General features: G+C 42.5%; 1 protein-coding gene across 1 annotated transcript in view; it reads right to left on the reverse strand.

Moving 5' to 3' along the window:
• Window positions 1-20,860, reverse strand: part of LOC126262964 (transcription factor GAGA) — a gene marked incomplete at its 3' end in the record, with an annotated part of 69,407 nt that overhangs the window by 23,287 nt on the left and 25,260 nt on the right. The window contains exon 2 of the mRNA XM_049959913.1: window positions 13,373-13,555. Coding sequence (XP_049815870.1) covers window positions 13,373-13,555 — 183 coding nt within the window. The remainder of the gene's footprint in view (window positions 1-13,372; window positions 13,556-20,860) is intronic.

Here is a 20,860-nt window from a genome sequence, read left to right on the forward strand (position 1 = left end):
CTAGGGGTTGTATAGGAAACTTAATAGATTAAGTTTTGATAAGGAACCCATGTCCATACATGTACAATTTCGATGTAAAATCAGTTTGAGGATCACTTTCAAATCTCCTGCTTCACACTATGCACACAACGGAGACAATGAGTTCTGACCTAAGTGCTGTAGGAGCACATGGCATGGGCAATGTTTAGATTATTTGTCCTTGGAATCTTTTCTAAACGACAAAGTTAAGAGTGCATAGCATCCATGGAGCACCAAAGCTAACCCTCCAAGTTTCAAACGTATCAATTTCTCGCAACCATTGTTGGAGTCAGACGAAGGCGTTATGTGCTGTCATAATTACAACAGGGACTGACGACACCACCATCTTCTCAACTTGTCTGCATACTGTGAAGTAATCTTCAAACTTATTTTATATCCAAATGGTATATTTCTGGACATGGGTTCCTTATCAAATCATCATCTACTAAGTCCCCTCTACAATCCCTAGAAACCTTCAATAGAAATTTTAAATCATTCTCTATGGCCTCAAGTGACATGTAGTGAAAGGTAGTGAATTCACTCCACCTGCTGTATGAGATCATGAAATGCAGGGTGATCACTCTCAGACACATAGGCTCGAGCATAATGCAGAGCAAAATGTCTGGCAACAGCACGTGGATCGGAGTACACAACACCGTTCATGGAGACACCGGGAACACCGGTGGGGGACTGCTGCACATATAGGTATGGAACCTTTGTCCAAACCTGCAAAGGAGGGGTACACAGTCCAATGGCCGTAACAAAACATTCCCAGAATTCTAATTTCTGTTGTTTTTATTAGGTGGTGGACCCGAACATGAGGCCTTTTAGAGGCAATGAGGTCTCCATCAATGGGCGTCACATTATGGCACTGTTGAGCCCGTCGGTGACTTCTAATGGCCACAGTAATTTCTGAAGTTCACCACAGTACTGTCTTCAAATGAAGGGACTCCAAGGAATAGGGAATCGCTAAGTCTGCTACTGACTGAATGGCTGTGGTTCTGCTCTGGATAGCTGCATTGATACCTCCATGTGGCGGTGTTCTAAGGGTGATGGCAGAGGCAAAGGCATCCCAATCAGCTTTGTTAAGAGCCCATCTGGGTGGGCACTCAGGCGAGTGATGCTGAGAGAGGGACAGTATAATTGAAACACGATCATTGTCACACAGGTCATCAACAGCTCTCCAACTGATGGAGGGGAACGGCCAGTGCTGCTAATGGAAATATCAATTGCAATATACGATACATTTGCCACAGCCAAAGGGCGGGAGGCACTGATACTCAAGAGACAACAATTGAGCTCTGTGGGCAAATTTTCAATAGCTTCGCCATGGCCAATGGTCATAGTTCCATCCTACAACGTGTTGTGGGCATTGAAGTCACCCAAAACGAGGAAGAGTGGGGGAGCTGAGAAATCAAGCAGACAACACGTTCTGATACACTTCACCATCCGGGAGGGGGCGGGGGGGGGGGGGGGGGGGAGATACATATTAACATATTACAGACGGTAAAGCCAGACACATCCTCACACAAACAGCCAAAGCCTTCCAAGTTCTATAGAGTGGCACGTATTCGGTGTAAACAGAGTCCAGAACGTAAGTGTAAACTCAGCCTGACACACTGTCATAGTCAGCTCAATTCCTAAAATAGCCCTAGTATCTGAGGAGTGTAGGGTTTTGCATTGCTGGGAACCATGTTTCCTGGAGGGCAATAAAGAAAGCAGGGGAAATGCACAAGATACTTCACAGCTCAGCCAGGTGGACAAAACTGTAACAGTTCCATTGAAGAATCATGCTATCTGTATCCTGTGGGGTCATGAACGGTCCAAGGAGGCAGGTCATGCCCTAGGATTGCCTGCTGCTACTGGTTACGAGGATACAGAATCAATATGCATCAGTTCTGAATAAGGTTGTGTGGAGGGATCCAGCACCACAGGGCCACCAGACATCGGGTACAGAGTCAGAACACGCAAGGGCTGGTGGCATGGGGACCATCAGAGCCCCCTTCGTCTCTGAGGTTTTCTTCTTCTTGTTGTTCTCCTGGGATGACTTCGATGCCCATGAGGACTTGTCTACCCTAGTGTCAGGGACAGAGGAAGAATGTGAAGCCCTACGACCAATAACCTGTGGCTCCTTCAGCCTCTGGCTAGTATCCGGTTGCAGATCAACAGAATCCTGGGAAGGGAGTGTTCTGATGGTCCCTTTCATGGTGTGAGAGCTGGAGGGGGGTTATTACTCTCCTGCTGGGGCTTGGAGATCAACATCCCTGGTGGGTGGGGAGGTCAACATTCCCAATGCAGGTATGAGGGAAATAATAGGAGAGCTCCCAACCATCAGGGAAGCGGGTGTGGTTGAGCAGCCCCAAGGGCCCGATGTAGAAGGCATGGAAGGCAAACGTATTGTCACTAGACGATATGACATCACAGTAGCCAAAGCAAATGATGCTATCATATATAAAGGATGATCACACTTTTTCTTGGCCCTTTATAAGTGGATTGGCCATGAGTCTTGTATTCTTGGATTTTCTTTTCTCTTTGGAAGACGGTGCAGTCTGGTGAGCAGTGTGAATGGTGCTCTCTGCAGTTGACACAGACAGCGGGAAACGCACAAGGTGCGTTTGTGTGCAACTGATGTCCACAATCCCTAAAGACAGTACTGGCATTATAATTCGAAGACATGTGACTGAATCTCAAGCATCAGATGAGAAGGGGAACAGAGCATTTCACACCGCATCAATACACCGTCACCTTGACCTTTTCAGGCAATAAGTCGTCTTCATAGACCAAGATGAACGCCCCAGTATCAACCCTACCATCCTAAGGTCCCCTACGGACACAACAGACAAAATACACACACTGTCACTTCAAATTGGCAAATAAGTCATCATCTGTCTGTAAAAGGTAGTTTTGGTGGGAGATGATATCCTGTACCACATCGAGCCTTATGGGGCTGATAGTTGCAGTAATATCACCCAGCTTGTCACTGGCAAGCAGCATCCACGCCTGAGCAGGAGAAGCCATTTATTCAGAAATGAACCACTTTGCATTTTTTAAATCACTGCTATTCCCCGAACCTGTCCTTAAAGTGTTCAACAAAGAGTAATGGCTTCATGGCAAAAAAGGAATCCCCCACTCCGAATGGGAGCTCTCACCATGGGCACAACCCAGCCACAGCAATGGTTACATGGCTGGAAAGCCATTGCTTGGAGACCTCATGCCCCAGCCATGGCAGGAATGTCATATGTGGGTAGTTTGCAGCAAATACATCAATAGTGAGATCCCTGCATGATCATGGGGCTATCATGTTGCAGGTGCTTGACAAGCCCCCCACCCCCACAACGAGATGACTATCATGTTGGGCTTTGGGTGTATTACTTTTACCAAAAAGCTCAGCGGACGCCACTGAGTGGGAGCTGCACCAGATGCAAAAATCGTCAACGTACAACGCTAGGGTAACCAGAGGCCCAATAGAGGTCACAAGCCCATTTATGGCAATGAGGAAGAGTGTGACACTTAGCATAGAACCCTGGGGGATACCATTCTCCCGAATCTGAGGGGTGCTGATGGAAGTGCCAACTTGAACCCAGCAGAACTGGTAAGATAAAAACCGACAGATAAAAGTCAGAAGGGTACCACGGAAGCCCCAGTCGTGGAGGGTAACTAAAATGAGATGGCACCAAGCTATGTCATACGCCTTATGTAGGTCAAAGAAAACTGCAACAAGGTGCCAGCAGTGAGTAAAAACCTGTTGGATGGCTGATTCCAATCGGAGTACCTGGTCAGTTGGAGATCGCCCTGCCCGGAAGCCACTCTGATATGGTGACAAAAGGCCCCGAGATTCGAGTACCCAACATAATCTGGAGTTGACCATCCTTTCGAGCAGTTTACAAAGTACAATCGTAAGGCTAATGGGGTGATAGTGGTCTAAAGACATTGGTTTTTTTTCCTGGGCTTAAGGGCGGGTATAACTATACTGTCGCACCATTGTGACGGAAAAGCACCAGTGAGCCAGATGTGATTGAAGACCCTGAGGAACTGTTGCCTCTGGGGAATGTCCAAGTGTTGAATCATCTGATTGGGAGTGGAATCTGGCCCTGTGACTGTGTCTCATGAAGAGCTAAGAGCCTGCACCAATTCCCATTCAGCAAAATGGTGTGTGGTGCGCGATGAAATGGAAGAGGGTCTGTTCAACTCTGTGTTTCTGTTGGAGAAAGGTAGGAGGGTAGGAATCAGACCACTATGCCGTCACAAAGTGTGTTGCAAGAAGTTCCACGAGGACCAATGTATCAGTGCACAGAATTCCTTGGAGGTTCAGACCCTGGACAGTTGACTGTTGCTGGTGGCTCAGAACGCTATGGAGCTTTGGCCAAACCTGCGACAAAGAGGCACACGTCCCCAGGGAGGAAACATAGTGCTCCCAGCATTCCTTTTTACTCTGCTTAATAAGGTAACAAGCCTTAGCTCGGCGACACTTAAAAGTGAGGAGGTTGGTCTGGGAGGGGTGTCACTTAAATTGCTGCAGCACCCGTCAGCAGTCCTGGACAGCGACTGTGACATCCTTGGTCCACCATGGTACTGGCCAATGAAGAGGGGGCCCTGTGGATAGGGGGACAGCAGTGCCAGCAGCATGAAAAAAGGTGGCACAGATGCCTTGCACGACTACATCAATGGAATTCTAGAGGGAGGTGTCAAAGTGGACAGCAGACATGTATAAAAGCCAATTGGCCCTGCGGAATGCCTAATGTGGGAGCCCGGCGGCAGCAGGGGAACGATAGTGTCACTGGAAAGTGGTCATTGTCACAAAGGTTACCATCGGAAGACCAATGTAGGGAAGCCACGAGGGCAGGGGAAGAGATCGTGAGATCGACAGCAGAGAAGGTGCCATGACCGGCACAGAAGTGGGTAGGGGAACCATCGTTGAGGAGACATGAATCGAAGTCCGTGATACGTTGGTCGATTAGGATACCCCAACCCGTTGAAGTGACAATCTCCCACAGTGAATGGTGGGCACTGAAATCCCCAAGGATGAGACATGGGGGCAAAAGTTGCTGGATTAAGGTAGATAGTGCAACATAAGCAAGTGGCTGACCTGGAAGGAGATAGGCATTGCAAAGGGAGATTGCCGGAGTCGTTTGCACTCTAACCGCTTTCACTTCCAAGGTGGTACGTAGGGGGATTCCAGTCACTAAGGACATCGGAGCGAATCGAAGTGCAGACCCCACCAGATGCTATACCAGGGCCAGCATGGTTCCGACAGAACACCCGATAAGCAGTGAAAGTTGGAGAGTGGTCATCAAAGAAATGTGTTTCTTGGAGAACAAGACAGAACACAGAATAAGAGGAGACAAGATGTTGCATTTCCAGTAGGTGACGATAGTATCCGTTGCAGTTCCACTGGATGATCGTATGTCATGAGTCCAAAGTAAGCACGAAGGAGCCGAGGAGGAGGTCAGGTCACTTTGTCAGTAGTTGTCACTGACAAGGATGGGACGACATCCATAAATGTCAGACTCAGGTAGCGAGAGGGGAGCACCTTGTTGTGGGATTATGTTTCTTCTTCTTCTTCTATTTCTGAGGTGGAGGAGGGCAGGACACAGGGGGGAGTACAGGCGTCTGGAAGATCAGGGACCAAGAAAGAGTGGGCGACCTTGTGGCACACAGATGGTGTGCCTCGTGGCCAAGTGGTGGTGAGAGTCTTCTCCTGAGAGACGCAGGGGAGAGAGGGTTTCTGGGAGGGAACCCGATCACCAGCAGATGCCGAAGAAGGGGGACACTTCTTCGGCCGGGGAGGGGGAGTGACCCCCTGACAGTAGGTCGTGGGAACTGCAGGAGAGCTGGAGGGGAGAATGGGTTGGGCTGGGGTAAGGACGAGGGAGGAGGAGGAGGAAGAGGAGGAAAGGAAGTAACAGAGGCATAAGTTGAAGACAGTGACACCGGATGGAGTCTCTCATACTTTTGGCGAGCCTCAGAGTAAGACAGGCGATCCAGGGACTTGTATTCTTGTATCTTCTTTTCTCTCTTGTAGGCTGGCCAATCCGGCAAGCGAGAGGAGTGGTGGTCAGCACAGTTGGCACACACAGGTGGCAGAACACAAGGGCTTCCCTCATGACTGGGTGGTCACAGATATCATACAAAGGGTCCATCGTATAGCGGGAAGACATATGCCCAAAACGCAAGCACTGAAAGCAATGCATAGGTGGAGGGATGTACGGCTTCACGTCACATCTGTAGCACATAACTTTGACCTTCTCCGGGAGGGTATCCCCTCAAAAGCCAGAATGAAGTCGCCAGTATCGGTGCAGTTCTTCTCTTTGTGACCCTTCTGCACACATCCAACAAAATGAACGCCACGCTACTCCAGATTAGCCCGGAGTTCCTCATCAGTTTTCAGGATGAGGTCCCTATGAAAAATGACACCCTGGACCGTATTCAGAGGTTGGTGAGGAGTGATAGACACTGGGACGTTGCCAAGATGATTACAGGCACAAGCAGCTTTGGATGGCAGAAGAAGCTTTGATCAACAGAGAGCCTGACTGCACTTACTACTACACTCCCCTTCACCAAACTTGTCCTCGATATTTTCCATGAAAAACAATGGCTCTGTGGCGGTGAAAGTGTCCCCATCCATCCTAGTACAGACGAGGTAACGCGGAAAGGGTTTCAGCCCAAGATGGTGAGCCTGGCCCTCCTCCCATGGGGAGCCAGGGAAGGGAAGGCTGCCAGGTCATACGAGGTAGCATTTAAGGATCCTTCACCATTCAAAGAGAAGGCCATGTGATAACGGCCAGATTTTTGCAGCTTGATACACTTCATGCACCAAGTATCCACCCTGATACCACTCACTCCGATTAGGGACTCTCCCCATGGGTGCCACCCAGCCACAGCAAGAGCCGTCTGGCACGGCGGCCGTTGCCGGGAGTTCTGATGCTCCAAGAAGACAAGCAAACACTCCTTGGCATACACAAGGAGGGAACAGCTCAACACACGGACTGGCTATATGTGCTGGTGACCTAGCAGGGTGGAAGGAGGCCACATTGGGAAAGGGAGAGGGGATGGAAGGGGGGAGAGGAATCCACACCACAGATACAGCAATGATGAGAAATTAGAGCAGACAAGTTATAAGCTCTCTCCCCTGAAGCAGTTCAGCATCAAGGATTTATTTCAACGTAGATTAGAAAATGAACTCAAAGCGATTCCAGAAGATGACAATATTAAAAGAGCACTTACAAAAACTTCTCTAGAGGTACTAGGGACTGAGAGTAAGAGTCTAGGTAAATAGGATCCTCCATGGATGTCTGATGACCTGAAGATGTTGATTAGCGAAAAGAAAAATCTCTACAAAAAAATGGTTATCAACTAAATCACTACAGAACAGGCAAAACTGCCAGACAACAAATTATGAATTAAGAAACAGAATTAAATTAGAAAAGAACAAGATGTGGGAACAGAAATGAATTGAAGTTGAGAGTCTAATAGGTGGATCAGAAACAACAGAAGTGTGGAGGACAATTACCAGTATGAAGAAAACACAAGTAAACAAATCAGTAGACAACTTAATTCCCTTAAACGAATGGAAAAAAGCACTATGCAGACCTTTTAACTGAAGATAGGCCATATTACATGCAAGGGAATGAAGATGGATGTAACTGATCATAATATAAACATTACAATAGAGGAAGTGAATTGTGCATTAATTAAAATGAAGAATGGCCAATCACCTGGTCCAGGAAATATTCCTGTTGAATTATTGAAGGCTGGAGGAAGATATCTGAAGAAACAAATAACCTGCCTGACAAACAACTGTTGTGGAAGGATTGAAATTCCCTCAGAATGGAAGAAGTCATATATGGTTTCTATTTTCAAGAAAGGGAACAGAAAGGACACAAACTGCTACAGAGGCATTAGTGTCAACTGTACAATGAGCCACTTATTTGGCAAGATAATGTTTGAAGAAATTAGGCAAAATGTTGGCCACTGTATTGGGGAAGACCAGAGTGGGTTTAGGCAGAACAGATCATGTACAGATAGCCTATTTATTTTACAACAACTACTGGAGAAATTTATAGCAGTAGGGAAGGAGCTACACACTGCCTTCGTAGATCTAGCAAAAGCTTATGATACAGTCTCTAGATCTTAGCTGTGGGAAGCTATGAAAGATATAGGTATGGATGATCACCTTGTACAAATTATTATTGAAATGTACAGAGGTAATGTGGTACAGATTAAACAAGGTTCAAATTTATCAGAACCTATTAATGTCACTAAAGGTTTGCGACAAGGTTGCAGCATGTCACCCATCTTGTTCAACTTATATGTCGAAGTGGCTCTCCGAAATTGGAAGAACAGCTGCAGAGAAATGGGAATCACTGTCAACGCTGTACAGATATTTTCATTAAGTTTTGCTGATGATCAAGCTATTATAGCACAAGATGATTATTACCTTGAGTTCATGGTAAGCGTAAGTGCGGAAGACCACTACGTTCTTGGACAGACCACATAAATGGAGTAATGTAATATCGCAGCACCGACAAAGAAGATGCGTTGGATAAAGAGACTTGGTGGAGGATAAAAGGAAATACAACAATATGTTGTTATTAATTAATCTTTGTATTGATTGATCCTGTAATAATAATAATAATAATATAATAATAATAATAATAATAATAATAATATAATAATAATAATAATAATAATAATAGATACATTAATGTAAATATTTACAATGAAGGTATGGAAATTTAATTACATTAATGAGAATTGCTTAAATTCTGGAATGTAAAAAAAATTATGCAAATACTCTCGGATTAAAGGAAGCCACTCACCGAAAAGCTGAAGCATTGAATTGTCAGTAGGCACAAAGTAAAACTTGCTAGATTTCAGAGTTATTGTTAGACAAGCTAGATTAAAAGAAAAACACACACAGTGCCAGCTGGATTAAGAGTTTGAATGCTTTCTTTCTTGGCAGATGGACTGGATGTGATGGGGGTAGTGTTGGTTGGGGAGGGTAAAGGGAGAGGCAGGCAGGAGGCAGTGATAGGGACAAAGGATGGGCAGCTAGTGGCTTAGAGGAAGGCAGTCGCTTTTGCCAGCTAGGAGTACAGGAGGGAGGGGTGTCAGGTATATGGGCTATAAACGTAATGCACGATTGTACGGATCAGTGGGCAACAGTGCGCACTGAAAGCAATGTGGGGAAGTGAACTGTGAGTGAGTGACAGGATGGAGGGGGGAACTGTGTGAGTGGAGGGTGCAGGGACATGGGTCACCTAAGATTGAGACCCGAACGATTAGGGTAGCAGTGGATGTGTCATAAGAATAACTCCCATCTGCATAGTTCAGAGAAGCTGGTGGTGGAGGGAAGGATCTAGATGGCACAGGTTGCAAAGTATCCATTGAAAGTGAGCACGATGTGCTCAGCTGCATGTTGTCGTCAACTTTGTTCTTGACAACAGCTTGACAGTGGCTGCTCATCCTGGTGAACAGCTGGTTGGTAGTCATACCAACACAAAAACCTGTGCAGTGTTTGTAGCAGAGCCCATCCTCTGATGGGGCAGGATAAGTCTGTGACAGCATGTGTCACTCCCCACTGGTCCATAAAACTGTGTGCTATATGCATAGCCCATATACCTCCTACCCAACACGCCCATATTCCTAGCCAGTAAACTGACTGCCTCCCTCCGATCCACTAGCCACCCACCCCCATTCCCTTTCCCTGACTCAAACCTGCCTATCCCTCCACCACCCCAACCGACACTATTGCCACCGCATCCAGTCCATCTGCTGAGGAACAAAGCAATGGCACGTGTGTGTGTGTGTGTGTGTGTGTGTGTGTGTGTGTGTGTGTGTGTGTGCGCGCGTGTGCGTGTGTGCTCTCCTTTAATCCAAAAGCATTTACATCCTACAAAAACTTTCCTACAACATTTATAAACAACTATGTATTGTTTGTAGGGTATGGATTGAGAATGGACACTGTAGTCTGAAACTAGTCATCACAAATAAAAATTTTTGAATGCGACTGTGATAGAAACATTATGTTGGAACTTCACAAATACGTGACTTGTCAGCGTTGCAGGACACTCATGCCTACTCGACAAAAACTATATCTTACAAGCCAGAATTAATTTAATCATTAGTGTACACAGTACAATGTCACACCAGTGTATGTAAGAGTTAATATGCATAACAGATCATGAAATGCAGTAAACGTAAATCTCAAAGCTGAGGTACAATGGACAAAATATGAGAAAATGGAGGCATATTGACTTTCAGACATGCTTACTCATTGTATATATCAGCCGCCGTTGAGACTGCTTACTATTATGATCTTTTTATGGTTTTGGATTTTATCAAAAAGGGGGCTGAAGTTGTTGTTACTTTAAATAAGGAGTTACAGATGAAATGTGATGGTGAAGTTAAACGTTTATGTACAAAAAATTACATTGAAAAAAGTACCGATATGAATGTGGTGCAAACTCACAGCTCTGCTGATAAGGTTGTAAATCCAACTAACACAGAATTTTCAGATGAGGAAACAGCATTACTGAACAAAGGTTTAAAATATATTCCTGCAGTTCCAGTATCTAGTAACAATGTAGTGGACATAATGGTGTAAGTCAAAACTGATTGTACACAATAAAACTGAATAGCATACAAGAAGCCAGGGTTACTGTTAAGACAGAAAGATCACTTTTTAATGAAACTATGGAAGAGGGGACGTCAGTAATGAAAACAGAGACTTAAGATTTATTGCCAGTGTTAACAGAAAGTTACAGGAAAATGAGAATTTGATGATGAAAGCAGATAAAGGAAATACTTTGGTTGTAATACAGGGAAGGAAAAACAGGGAAAATGTTTTGCAGTTTTTTAGTGGAAAATGACATAAATGAATTGATAAGGATCCAACAACTTGTTTTTTTTTTTTTTTCAGACCGCTCTCAAAAAGAAAACTGAAAATACTCTTACAAAAAATCTAGACTAATAGACATGAACCTCAAGTTGAGACCTTTTAATGCATCAATTAAAATTCACAAAGAAAAGAAAAGCATGCACATAATTGTAAATGGGAGGAATGCTCCTATGGCATATCTGAATAGCCTCTCATTAATATATATATATATATTTCCTGTTAACTATGATGTGTCAAGCAGTGTAGTTCTGGTGAATGAAATTAAAGAAATTTCAATCGCTGATGACACGATATCTTTGAACATAGTGAACTGTACCCAATGTTGATACTTGGAAAATCATTATGGATAATCCGATACACAACAACATAATGGGAAAGGGTGAAATGTTTTGTTTTTACAAAAATTTTAAAACTTTGTTTAAATTTTAACTACTTTCAATTTGATGGTAAAGTTTAGCAGCAAAAGAAGGACTTGCAATGGGCAGTCGCCTATCAGAGCTACTTGCAGAGAATTTCAACAAAAACTTATAAACACGTGTGTTCATAAGTAACCCTGTGTTGGCACAGAAACCATTGTTTATAAACATTGTGTTGATAATATGTTTATGAGAGTCACAGGAGGAGAAAAAGATTTAGCAACCCTCAATCTGTATTGAATCAACAACAATGCAATATAAAGTTTACACTAGAGCAGGAAGCAGATAAAATGATAAATTTCTTGGATTAAATGAGGATAAAGTAGTTTTTTCCATCTTCTGTAAACAAAGCAGTCAGATGTGGCAATAAGGGCAGATTTCAGTCATCCTTCCCAGCACAAAAAATCATTCTTCCGTGCAGTGGTAGCACACCGCTGTAAATTACCACTTGAAAAAGCAGAGGTATAGTGAGAATTTAGTAATCTAAAACAGCTGGCAGGAGCTAATGGTTAGAGATGTAAAATGACACAGATTCTTCAAAAACTCAAACAAACCGTCACCAAAAATGAAAAACTTTTTACTTGGCAGTACCACGGTCTGCTTACCAATAAATTACCACCTGCCCTTCCTAACAATTTCACATAGCTTTTCACATATTTGGGATACATGTTTAAACATAATATTAGTAAAAAGAATAAAATAAATAATGGTAAAAAATATGATGCATCAGGTATATACAAACTGAAATGTTGTTCACATGATTGGTTCAGTTCTCCAGTGGCCAAACAGGGCACAACTTTTGTGACAAGGTTTAGAGAGCATTGGCCTAACAACAGAGCTGCTTTTAAAAACAAGCACAAACAATCTTGACCGCAATAAAACTGAAACCAGTTACCACAAAATAAAAGCTATTTTGCAGTTGAGACTGTTTAGTGTTCATTTATAAAGCACTTTTCGCCAGACAGCTGCTCTCTGCGAGCAAAGTTCTAAAAAAAGAACTGCTTCTCATCAGCGCCTACACAACACGAATCATGTTGTCAGCAGCATCAAAAGTTCTATGAAAATACTACATATAGCTCATAAAGGACTGAAGCTTGATATTCTTGAGGATTTAGTAATTTATAAAAATAAAGTTAAGGAAACTGATAAAATAACAAATGAGCAGAGTTTTAAATATAGTAATTTTTAAATAGGAAATACAAACCAGTTACCCTGCGCACAAGAGTAATGTATCATCAGCACGGCGTATTGCAAAGCATCAGTTATCCATTATTGATCACGTGCAGTTTTGTATTTGCGATTTAATATTTTTCAAATTAGGGTTTGACCACTGCTTATAGCTACTCTGAATGTTGGATCACACCTTATAATGGCATTGCAATGTTACTGCTTTCTGATTTCGGACAGTTTTATTGGTACATTAACTACTGAATGGAGTGTAACACCATGAAATCTGAACTTGTATTTGATTCACCAGATGATTACCACTGTAGAAGTATGAAGTATGTAAAGCTTTATAGCATGTAACAATGTCGTACTGCCGCTAGCGATCTCTCAAGTTCAATTCGACATGATCATAACATGGGTCTACAATATAACACAGGCAGTTGGAGAGAGCTATCATTTCTGGTCTTTGTGGCATTATTGGATCATGCAGAAGCAACACCTTTTTATATACATATAAGAATACCGGTTATGGCGTATAAGTGCACTGGTGGAAATGTAGTTAGTGTTCTCAAGAAAAGTATGTAATGTTAATTACATTAATGAGAGTTGTTTAATTTTCTGGAATGTGAAATTTTTTAAATAATTTTTAAAAATTATACTAACAACTATGTAGTGTTTGTAGGCTATGGTCTGAGTATGGACTCTGTAGTCTGAAATTAGTGACTAAAAATAAAAATTTTTGAATGCAACTGTGACAGAAACGGGAAAAAAATAAACTTTATAATCCACGTAGCTTGGCCTCGCTCCTACACTATGTTGGAATGTCATAAATATTTTTATTTATTTATAAAATGTTTGTATGCACACTCACCTCTGCATTTAAGGTCCCTGGTGCCAGGCCCTGAATATTCAGACAATGAGCTGCCTGAAGCAAAGACGGCAACTGGTTCGGATCCACACTAACCTCTCCCCGATACACAAATTCTAGCAGAGCTTCCAGATCGTGAGCTGTCACTCCAGCAAGCATGACCACAGGATGCTGACAAGGTGTGCTCTATTTTAGAAAAATGATCTTGTCAGATACAAAAGATAAGAATATTATATTTACAGTTTATATAGAATCAAAAAGTAATAATAAGTTCATGATTTTCAGATCGAGAACTTTTATTGGCAGAAACATAAATATATTGTACAGTATGAGTATGAGACAGAACAAGGAGCAGCTTAGAGTTTGCTATGAAGAAAGTTAAGAGACTCAGGGGGAACAAAAATTAAATGTGGTCGTAGAGAACAAAGGGCAATTCAAGAATAAAGAAATGTGTTCAATCATCACTTCCAGGGAATCTATTCTCCCTTTAAAACTTTTTCCCTGTCTCTTCTTCCTCTTTTTACATCCATTTTTGTTTGCAACATAACACACAAATCTTTCCTTCTTGACATTCTGGATGCAACACTTCTTTCACATTTTGTGTGTGTGTGTGTGTGTGTGTGTGTGAGAGAGAGAGAGAGAGAGAGAGACAGAGAGCATTTGATACAGGATAGACCATGGTGTGGTGACCGCCACATAGTTCACATATCATCAGGTTTCTGCAGGAATTGGTTTTTTCACGTGTCAATATGTCAAGGATGTAACACGAGTACCATAATTCAGGGAAACCACTAAACTCAAATGTCAAGTGTGACAAGGCATTCAAGGTGGTAGTTAGTAACTACCACAGATTGCATCAGCATATACAGAGTGTTACAAAAAAGTATGGCCAAACATTCAGGAAACATTCCTCACACACAAAGAAAGAAAATATGTTATGTGGACACGTGTCCAAAAATGCTTACTTTCCATGTTAGAGATCATTTTATTACTTCTCTTCAAATTACATTAATCATGGGATGGAAATACACAGCAACAGAACGTACCAGTGTGACTACAAACACTTTGTTACAGGAAATGTTCAAAATGTCCTCCGTTAGTGAGGATACATGCATTCACCCTCCGTCGCATGGAATCCCTGATGTGCTGATGCAGCCCTGGAGAATGGCGTATTGTATCACAGCCGTCCACAATACGAGCACGAAGAGTCTCTACATTTGGTACCGGGGTTGCGTAGACAAGAGCTTTCAAATGCCCCCATAAATGAAAGTCAAGAGGGTTGAGGTCAGGAGAGCGTTGAGGCCATGCAATTGGTCCGCATCTACCAATCCATCGGTCACCGAATCTGTTGTTGAGAAGCGTACGAACACTTCGACTGAAATGTGCAGGAGCTCCATCGCGCAAGAACCACATGTTGTGTCGTACTTGTAAAGGCACATGTTCTAGCAGCACAGGTAGAGGATCCCGTATGAAATCATGATAACGTGCTCCATTGAGCGTAGGTGGACGAAACTAAAATGAGCTTTAACATGGAAATCAAGCGTTTCCGGACACATGTCCACATAACATCTTTTCTTTATTTGTTAGTGAGGAATGTTTCCTGAAAGTTTGGCCGAACCTTTTTGTAACACCCTGTAGATAACCCATAGTACTGCAAATCACTCATCATTTATACATTATCCAATGGCTGGTGATCAGCCGTACTCCCAGTAGCCTCACAATGAAGAATAGAAGCTGCTGCTCTAAAAATATATCTTTGCTCACAAGCAACAGGACACAGATATCAACATGAGTGCCAAAACATGTCCTCTGGATGCTCAAAATAAAGTATGGTTCCCTGGTGTCATTGGTTCAAAAATGGTTCAAATGGCTCTGAGCACTATGGGACTTAACATCTGAGGTCATCAGTCCCCTAGAACTTAGAACTACTTAAACCTAACTAACCTAAGGACATCACACACATCCATGCCCGAGGCAGGATTCGAACCTGCGACCGTAGCAGTCGCGCGGTTCTGGACTTAGCGCCGAGAACCGCGAGACCACTGCGGCCGGCCAGGTGTCATTGGTCATGTTAAATATTTATGTCACATACTAAGGTCTGCGGTCCCTTGGCAATGTGAAAAATTTAAGCTTCTAAGTCAATACAATGAAAAGATATAGACATATATGTCAAATATTCTGATACAAACTCACTCATCAAAACATATAGCATACTTCCCGTTGACTTGTTGTTGTTGTTGTTGTTGTCCTGGTCTTCAGTCCTGAGACTGGTTTGATGCAGCTCTCCATGCTACTCTATCCTGTGCAAGCTTCTTCATCTCCCAGTACCTACTGCAACCTACATCCTTCTGAATCTGCTTAGTGTATTCATCTCTTTGTCTCCCTCTACGATTTTTACCCTCCACACTGCCCTCCAATACTAAATTGGTGATCCCTTGATGCCTCAGAACATGTCCTACCAACCAATCCCTTCTTCTGATCAAGTTGTGGCACAAACTTCTCTTCTCCCCAATCCTATTCAATACTTCCTCATTAGTCATGTGATCTCCCCATCCAATCTTCAGCATTCATCTGTAGCACCACATTTCAAAAGCTTCTATTCTCTTCTTGTCCAAACTGGTTATCGTCCATGTTTCACTTCCATACATGGCTACACTCCGTACAAATACTTTCAGAAATGACTTCCTGACACTTAAATCTATACTCGATGTTAACAAATTTCTCTTCTTCAGAAACGCTTTCCTTTCCATTGCCAATCTACATTTTATATCCTCTCTACTTCGACCATCATCAGTTACTTTGCTCCCCAAATAGCAAAACTCCTTTACTACTTTAAGTGTCTCATTTCCTAATCTAATTCCCTCAGCATCACCCGACTTAATTCCACTGCATCCCATTATCCTCGTTTTGCTTTTGTTGATGTTCATCTTATATCCTCCTTTCAAGACGCTATACATTCCATTCAACTGCTCTTCCAAGTCCTTTGTTGTCTCCGACAGAATTACAATGTCATCGGCGAACCTCAAAGTTTTTATTTCTTCTCCATGGATTTTAATACCTACCCCGAATTTTTCTTTTGTTTCCTTTACTGCTTGCTCAATATACAGATTGAATAACATCGGGGAGAGGCTACAACCCTGTCTTACTCCCTTCCCAACCATTGCTTCCCTTTCATGTCCCTCGACTCTTATAACTGCCATCTGGTTTCTGTACAAATTGTAAATAGTCTTTCGCTCCCTGTATTTTACCCCTGCCACCTTTAGAATTTGAAAGAGAGTGTTCCAGTCAACATAGTCAAAAGCTTTCCCTAAGTCTACAAATGCTGGAAACGTAGGTTTGCCTTTCCTTAATCTTTCTTCTAAGATAAGTAATAAGGTAAGTATTGCCTCACGTGTTCCAGTATTTCTACGGAATCCAAACTGATCTTCCCCGAGGTCGGCTTCTACTAGTTTTTCCATTCGTCTGTAAAGAATTCGTGTTAGTATTTTGCAGCTGTGGCTTATTAAACTGATAGTTCGGTAATTTTCACGTCTGTCAACACCTGCTTTCTTTGGGATTGGAATTATTATATTCTTCTTGAAGTCTGAGGGTATTTCGCCTGTTTCGTACATCTTGCCCACCAGATGGTAGCGTTTTGTCAGGACTGGCTCTCCCAAGGCCGTTCGTAGTTCCAATGGAAAGTTGTCTACTCCGGGGACCTTGTTTCGACTCAGGTCTTTCAGTGCTCTGTCAAACTCTTCACGCAGTATCGTATCTCCCATTTCATCTTCATCTACATCCTCTTCCATTTCCATAATATTGTCCTCAAGTACATCACCCTTGTATAGACCCTCTATATACTACTTCCACCTTTCTGCTTTCCCTTCTTTGCTTAGAACTGGGTTTCCATCTGAGCTCTTGATATTCATACAAGTAGTTCTCTTTTCTCCAAAGATCTCTTTAATTTTCCTGTAGGCAGTATCTATCTTACCCCTAGTGAGATAAGCCTCTACATCCTACATTTGTCCTCTAGCCATCCCTGCTTAGCCATTTTGCACTTCCTGTCGATCTCATTTTTGAGACGTTTGTATTCCTTTTTGCCTGCTTCATTTACTGCATTTTTATATTTTCTCCTTTCATCAATTAAATTCAATATTTCTTCTGTTACCCAAGGATTTCTACTAGCCCTAGTCTTTTTACCTACTTGATTCTCTGCTGCCTTCACTACTTCATCCCTCAAAGCTACCCATTCTTCTTCTACTGTATTTCTTTCCCCCATTCCTGTCAATTGTTCCCTTATGCTCTCCCTGAAACTCTGTATAACCTCTGGTTCTTTCAGTTTATCCAGGTCCCATCTCCTTAAGTTCCCACCTCTTTGCAGTTTCTTCAGTTTTAATCTACAGGTCATAACCAATAGATTGTGGTCAGTGTCCACATCTGCCCCTGGAAATGTCTTACAATTTAAAACCTGGTTCCTAAATCTCTGTCTTACCATATATAATTTATCTGATACCTTTTAGTATCTCGAGGGTTCTTCCATGTATACAACCTTCTTTCATGATTCTTAAACCAAGTGTTAGCTATGATTAAGTTGTGCTCTGTGCAAAATTCTACCAGGCGGCTTCCTCTTTCATTTCTTAGACCCAATCCATATTCACCTACTACGTTTCCTTCTCTCCCTTTTCCTACTACCGAATTCCAGTCACCCACGACTATTAAATTTTTGTCTCCCTTCACTATCTGAATAATTTCTTTTATTTCATCATACATTTCTTCAATTTCTTCATCATCTGCAGAGCTAGTTGGCATATAAACTTGTACTACTGTAGTAGGTGTGGGCTTCATATCTATCTTGGCCACAATAATGCGTTCACTAAGCTGTTTGTAGTAGCTTACCCGCATTCCTATTTTCCTATTCATTATTAAACCTACTCCTGCATTACCCCTAATTGATTTTGTGTTTACAACCCTGTAGTCACCTGACCAGAAGTCTTGTTCCTCCTGCCACCGAACTTCACTAATTCCCACTATATCTAACTTTGACCTATCCATTTCCCTTTTTAAATTTTCTAACCTACCTGCCCGATTAAGTGATCTGACATTCCACGCTCCGATCCGTAGAACGCCGGTTTTCTTTCTCCTGATAACGACGTCCTCTTGAGTAGTCCCCGCCCGGAGATCCGAATGGGGGACTATTTTACCTCCGGAATATTTTACCCAAGAGGACACCATCACCATTTAATCATACAGTAAAGCTGCATGCCTTCGGGAAAAATTATGGCCGTAGTTTCCCCTTGCTTTCAGCCGTTTGCAGTACCAGCACAGCAAGGCCGTTTTGGTTATTGTTACAAGGCCAGATCAGTCAATCATCCAGACTGTTACCCCTGCAACTACTGAAAAGGCTACTGAAAAGGCTGCTGCCCCTCTTCAGGAACCACACGTTTGTCTGGCCTCTCAACAGATACCCCTCCATTGTGGTTGCACCTACGGTACGGCTATCTGTATCGCTGAGGCACACAAGCCTCCCCACCAACGGCAAAGCAAGGTTGACTTAGAATCATGAAATTTCATATGAAAAAAATTTTCACAGTATAAGTAAAGGAAAAAATAAAAATTGTTAATTAGTAATTCTACCACACCAAAGATATTTTTTGCCATTTGTCATCTGTCTGTTAAAGCCCCTTTCTTCTCAGAAATGGGTAAAATATCATGTTGAAACTTATGTCAAATACTAAGCTCTATGGTCTCTTGGCAGTGCAAAAAATTTAAGCTTCTACGTCAATGCAATCAAAAGATAAGGCAATGTATGTCAAATATTTTGATACTTGCAAACTCACTCATCAAAACCTATAGATAAGCTATTGATATACTTGTTGGTCTTGGTGGTCTAGCATAAAGCGTGTACCTGAAAAACCAGAAGGTCGTGGGATCGAGTCTCAGTCAGACCACAGATTTTTCAATCTTCATTTTAACCTAGCTTTTGTCTCTCAACAATATGAGGAGTTTCCAGAAACAACATGTAGTCTGTATTCCATGTTAAACTGTAGATCCACCTTCCCTGCACTAGGTTAGGGACGCACAATACGCAGTACCGGTGTCCAACAGAAAGACTTGCACTAAGCCACTGAGACACACAAAATTATCATCATCATCATCATCATCATCATCATCATCATTATATACAGGGTGCCTCATTTATCCTGACCACCCTAAATAACTGTTTGACCAGATGCAAATTACAAAATGTTTCAAGTAGATGTTCTTTAACAGTCAGGGGGACATCAATCAGCATGATTGCCTTCGTTGTAGCTTTGTTTTTTTTTACAAAGATATGAACAGTGGTATGACTTTTTTAAATGGCACCCTGTATTTTTTGTTCAGTAATTCATTTCCTCTCCTAAAGAACTATTCAAAAATGTATCACAGTGTTCCATTCACTGAAACACAATGTTATTAATTACATAACACAACAATGACATTGACGCTCCCAGCGCTTAGTGCAGGTACTCGGGGTAATGGAACACATCCACTTGGTGACATTGACAGAGGACAAATGTAAATATACGTAGAATGCACACTCGTCATTCCGTCAACCATCGTCAGTTGAATAGTTGTGCGAGTAGAATGTACACCTACAAAGAGAAGGTAGAAATTCTACTCATCTATGAGGAATGTAAGGTAGCAGAACAGTAATTGCAATACTGTTTTCTTATGTACGGGTACATTTAGTACAGTAGTTTAGTCCTTTTAAATACTGTTGTGTAGAGTAGGCATACAGTAAAGGCTGTATTTCCCGTTTCTAAAATTGTTGTTGTTGAAGGCAGGCAAAATGCTACGTAGGCAGAGGAACTGTATAGAGAGCGATATCCTGACAAGAACCCACCTTCCCGACAGTTGTTTTGTCATCTTGTTGTGACACTTCAAGAAACCGGAAGTTTCAACCAACGACAATGCAATTGTCATAGCACTCGCACAGACGAAGCTGCCAAAGTTACTGTTCTCGCTTCCGTTGCTTTGAATCCACATGTGAGCACACGACACCTTGAACACAAGATTAGCATTCTTAAAACCAGTGTACATCGTATTCTTACGTCACCGGTTCCATCCTTACCATGTACACCTACATCAAGAATTGCATGGGAATGATACAACCCGAACTTCTTCTCCAATGTTCTATTTACCGATGAATGTTCCTTCTCAAAAAAAGGACAGGTACATACAAGGAACATGCATTATTGGTCCAGCAACAACCCGTGATGGCTTAGACAGGTGGAACATCAGCATCAATGGAGAGTTAACGTCTGGTGTGGGATGCTTGGTACTACAATTATTGGCCCTTATTCCATCAATGGTAGTCTAAAAGGCACAGCGTATGCCAACTTCCTCAGACGAATTCTTCCTCCTCTTCTGGATGAAGTGCCACTAAGAAGCAGAATGCTTTAATGCGGTATCAACACAATAGATGTCCAGCACATAATGCCTTGCGTGCACGTCATGACCTTGTGGATGACA

The sequence above is a fragment of the Schistocerca nitens genome, chromosome 6 (genome assembly GCF_023898315.1).
Source record: "Schistocerca nitens isolate TAMUIC-IGC-003100 chromosome 6, iqSchNite1.1, whole genome shotgun sequence".
NCBI classification, from domain to species: domain Eukaryota; kingdom Metazoa; phylum Arthropoda; class Insecta; order Orthoptera; family Acrididae; genus Schistocerca; species Schistocerca nitens.